Source organism: Limulus polyphemus, unplaced genomic scaffold (genome assembly GCF_000517525.1).
Source record: "Limulus polyphemus unplaced genomic scaffold, Limulus_polyphemus-2.1.2 Scaffold6195, whole genome shotgun sequence".
In the NCBI taxonomy this organism is placed as follows: Eukaryota; Metazoa; Arthropoda; class Merostomata; order Xiphosura; family Limulidae; genus Limulus; species Limulus polyphemus.
In genome coordinates this window covers 4,568-8,493 of record NW_013671805.1, presented here as the reverse complement: position 1 = coordinate 8,493, position 3,926 = coordinate 4,568, and the positions used below count along the sequence as shown (strand labels likewise).

At 33.8% G+C, this 3,926-nt stretch overlaps 1 protein-coding gene across 2 annotated transcripts in view; it reads left to right on the top strand.

Annotated features, from left to right (window-relative positions):
• LOC106473459 (fatty-acid amide hydrolase 2-A-like) overlaps window positions 1-3,926 on the top strand; it is a 9,810-nt gene that overhangs the window by 2,284 nt on the left and 3,600 nt on the right. Inside the window, exons 1-2 of one of the 2 annotated variants that reach the window (XM_013934139.2) lie at window positions 958-1,099; window positions 1,550-1,750. In XM_013934139.2, coding sequence (XP_013789593.2) covers window positions 1,556-1,750 — 195 coding nt within the window. In that variant the 5' untranslated portion in view covers window positions 958-1,099; window positions 1,550-1,555. Of the gene's footprint in view, window positions 1-957; window positions 1,100-1,549; window positions 1,751-3,926 lie in introns of those variants that run through there. The other variant, XM_022401893.1, reaches the window with a different exon arrangement.

The window sequence follows — 3,926 nt, the reverse complement described above, 5'->3', positions numbered from 1 at the left end:
GTTGACAGAAATATTGTGTTTAATGACTAGTTTTGTGGATAATTCTTGAGCTGGTTTCAGGAACAAAAGGTAAACTGCAGTGTAATGTACTGTTGTTGGGTTTGTTAGTGTCAGTTTTGTTCGTGAGTTTTATTGTGGGGAATGTTGGAGATTTTCCAACTATAGCTGGTGGGAATTTATAGGTGTGAATAAAGGAATCCTTTATGTGGTTAATTTCTTCATTTATGTAGTCCGTTGAACAGAGTCTTGTGGCTGTGTTTATGAGGTTTTTAAGTGTATTGATTTTTTTGTGTGGTGTCATGTGCGGAATTCCAGGGGATGTAGAGACCAGTGTGTGTTTTTGCGGTGAATTTTAGTTTTAAACTGTGTCCGATCTAATAATTTTGAGGTTAAGAGGTTAATATTTGATTTTCGATACCTCACTAGTATGAAAGCTTGGTTTGGTCTGATATTTCATTGGTGGTAGCGTCCAGGGTCACTGATGAGGAGTGTAATTCTCCGAAACTAGTCTGGCCCATAGACACGCACCCCAATGAAAGAATAGACCATTCCAAGCTTTAACTTGTTGTTAAACAAATGTTTAAACAACTCTAATTATTCAATTATGTACAAGCTGCCAAGTGTCAGATAACAATACGAAGAATTAAATTGTGGCGGATTGCTACAAGTTCTTCAAACACCTATAGAATGATAGGTTTCTTTTTGATGAGTGTAAAACACGTAAATACACCAGTTTGATTTTCTCTACAACTGTCACGCTAAATTATGGAGTTTGTCCATTTCACCGTTGTTTGTTTATATATAAACAATTTGTTTGTTCTTTAGCCACACAATAGACTAGCTATGCTATGTCCACCGCTGGGCATTGAACCCCAATATTTAGCGTTGGAAACCCGTAAACTGGAGGACGAAATATAAACAAAAAAAAAATGCTCTTTAATCAGGTGGCCTTCACGTGACAAGACGGTATTCTGCCATTTTTGACGAAAGAATACAGGCACAGTCGTTCGTACGTGTTAATAAATTACGTGCAAGTATTGAATGACTTATTTCTCGATTTCATTAGAATATCGAGTAATTAATACACTGAAATTCAAAAGTAAGTTTCTCTGAGTTCTTTCGTAGTAACTAAGACACAAAGGGAGTTGAATTCACCATAGAAACTGTGTAGAAATGCATTGAAATTCATTTATTTTTAGTTTGAACTCTGGGAATAAAAATGCCCTAAAAGTAAAATATGACTAATAATGTAAATAAGCATAGGCCTAGCATTTACACCACGGTCCTAACATTAACAAATAGGTTAGATTGAAGCTATAAACATTAGTTTTACGTTTTATCAATTCAATGGGACAAGAATGGCCCATTTGATAAAACTTAAACTTTTAAAGCTCTAAGTTTAATTATTTACCTAACATACATAATGTGATTTGTTTTTCATTGAATGAAGTGTAATAAGTAATGATGTTATTTTTAAAGTCTAACAATTGAGAATTTTTGTATATTTTTTTCATGGTTAATGCTGTATTGGATCTTTCATGATCTGCAGGTCATAATGGTGGAATTTGGTTTGTTATCAACACATTTGAAGAACTGTTTCTTCAGGCTTCTGCGGCAGTTGATAGACTTAGCTGTGTGGGTCCTATTTGGTGTCTTACTAAGAGAGAAAATCCACCCTATTCCTCCTATAAAAAATAAATTACTTCTGGAAACAGCAACATCCTTAGCACTGAAAATAAGAACAAGACAGGTAATGTTTCAAAGACTACAAATTCAGTTTCTACTTGTGATTTAATTTGAATTCATCTGTAAGATTTTTTTTTACATGTGTTTATGTGGCAGGTTTAACCCCATATCCTCAATCAAGACCCCTTAAGTTCTTCACCAAGTTTTCAAGGTTGACAGTAATGCTATAGCAACACGGCTTCAGCATGAAAACCAAATAGTCAATACGCGTTTTTTCTATTTTCCATGACTCTAAATTCTTCCAGAACTTTCAATTATTCCTGTATCTTTAGGCTACTTATCTGGAAGATTATTTACTTTTGATAAATGCTAAAGAAGTTAGTTACACAAACAAAAAACTAGTCAAAATAGTTTGCTGAATTTTGGAAGAACTGAAAGTGGCTTAACTCGAGTTCTAGTGTTTAAAACTTGTAGGATCTCAAATCCATCTGTATAAGGTATTTTTAACTGATCCAATTAAGAAGTGTGACAGGTCAGATCCAGATTTTACAAACTTGTAGTATAGTTTGTCTGATGATGTGATGGATACCATTACTGTTTTTTGACATCTGTTAGGCAAGCATATTGATCCAGTATATGAAAATCATTAGTTTAGTTTTGATGCTCTGGTTGGTTGGTTGTGGTAATACCTTGATCATACTTATGTTATTTTCTTTATATACTCATCTATATAAAAGTATTGTAACACGTACATCTTTTAGCTGAGGTTATTTTTACCTTCCAATTATACAAGTTATATTATGAAATGTATGAAAATACAAAACATTTGGTTCTTCAAGGGTGTCCGTACACACCCACCCTTAAAAAAAGCAAACATTTAAACCTACCCTTTATTTTTAGAAAATTGTTAGTTCCCCCTCTTTAACTATTGTAAAATGCAGACTTCTACTATAGTCCATGACGTCTTATTCCAGAATCCAATCAGTTTAATGGAAAAATAAAATTTTCTTTCTGATGTCTTCGGAATATAGCAAAAAATAAGTTAAAGGCTTTCATCGGTTAATGGATACTCTTACAGACTTCAGTAAAAATCACCTTTTACCCTACTTTTTTCTCGAGAGTAAATAGGTTTGAGTTCTTAACCTATTCCCATGACAACGTTTTCATCCGTGGAATTATCCTAGTATGTTGGTTCTAAGTCTGTGGTCTGCAGGCTTTCTTCAGGTATTCTGTGGAAAGGAAGTGGTAGCATTATGTATAATCCCATTGTTGTCTACCAAGATCAGAAAAAAAATATATTGCTCCAATTGAACACAGTATTCCAAGTGAAGCCTAACTAATAAGTTGTTTTGACTCCCAAGAGTCCAGAACTGTTCTTGATTTGAGTTCTAGTTAGCACAGCCCTATGTACAAATAAAATGGGGGGGGGGAATACTAGGCATCCCAATGAAAGTTTTAGTCGCCATGGCGGAGACCTGGTGCCCGGTATTTGTCGTCGCCTGCTTTACACATCTTGGACCATTCATTGTCAGGTTTAAGGATTTATAGATAACAAGAAAAAAACAACAATAAGTGAAATGTATTAGATTGTAGAATTTGTGTGTTGCATGTTTTATAATTCAGCAAAACAGACTGGTAATGTTTAATTTTTCCAGGATTTGAAACAGGTTTTTTATTTCAGTGTTGTCAGACTTTTTTACCACATCTAGTGTAACTTAGTTACCTAATACACATCTGGTATCAGACTTGTTTATGACCCTACTGCTTTATAATATATAAACATGGAAACTTAAACAGTGTTGAATACTATAAACAGGAATAAACCAGTAACTAGGTTTCTTATTTCGGTGTTGTCAGACTTTTTACTACATCTAATGTAACGTAGTTACCTAATACACATCTGGTATCAGACTTGTTTATGACCCTACTGCTTTATAATATATAAACATGGAAACTTAAACAGTGTTGAATACTATAAACAGGAATAAACCACTAACTAGGTTTCTTATTTCGGTGTTGTCAGACTTTTTACTACATCTAGTGTAACGTAGTTACCTAATACACATCTGGTATCAGACTTGTTTATGACCCTACTGCTTTATAATATATAAACATGGAAACTTAAACAGTGTTGAATACTATAAACAGGAATAAACCACTAACTAGGTTTCTTATTTCGGTGTTGTCAGACTTTTTACTACATCTAGTGTAACGTAGTTACCTAATACACATCTGGTATC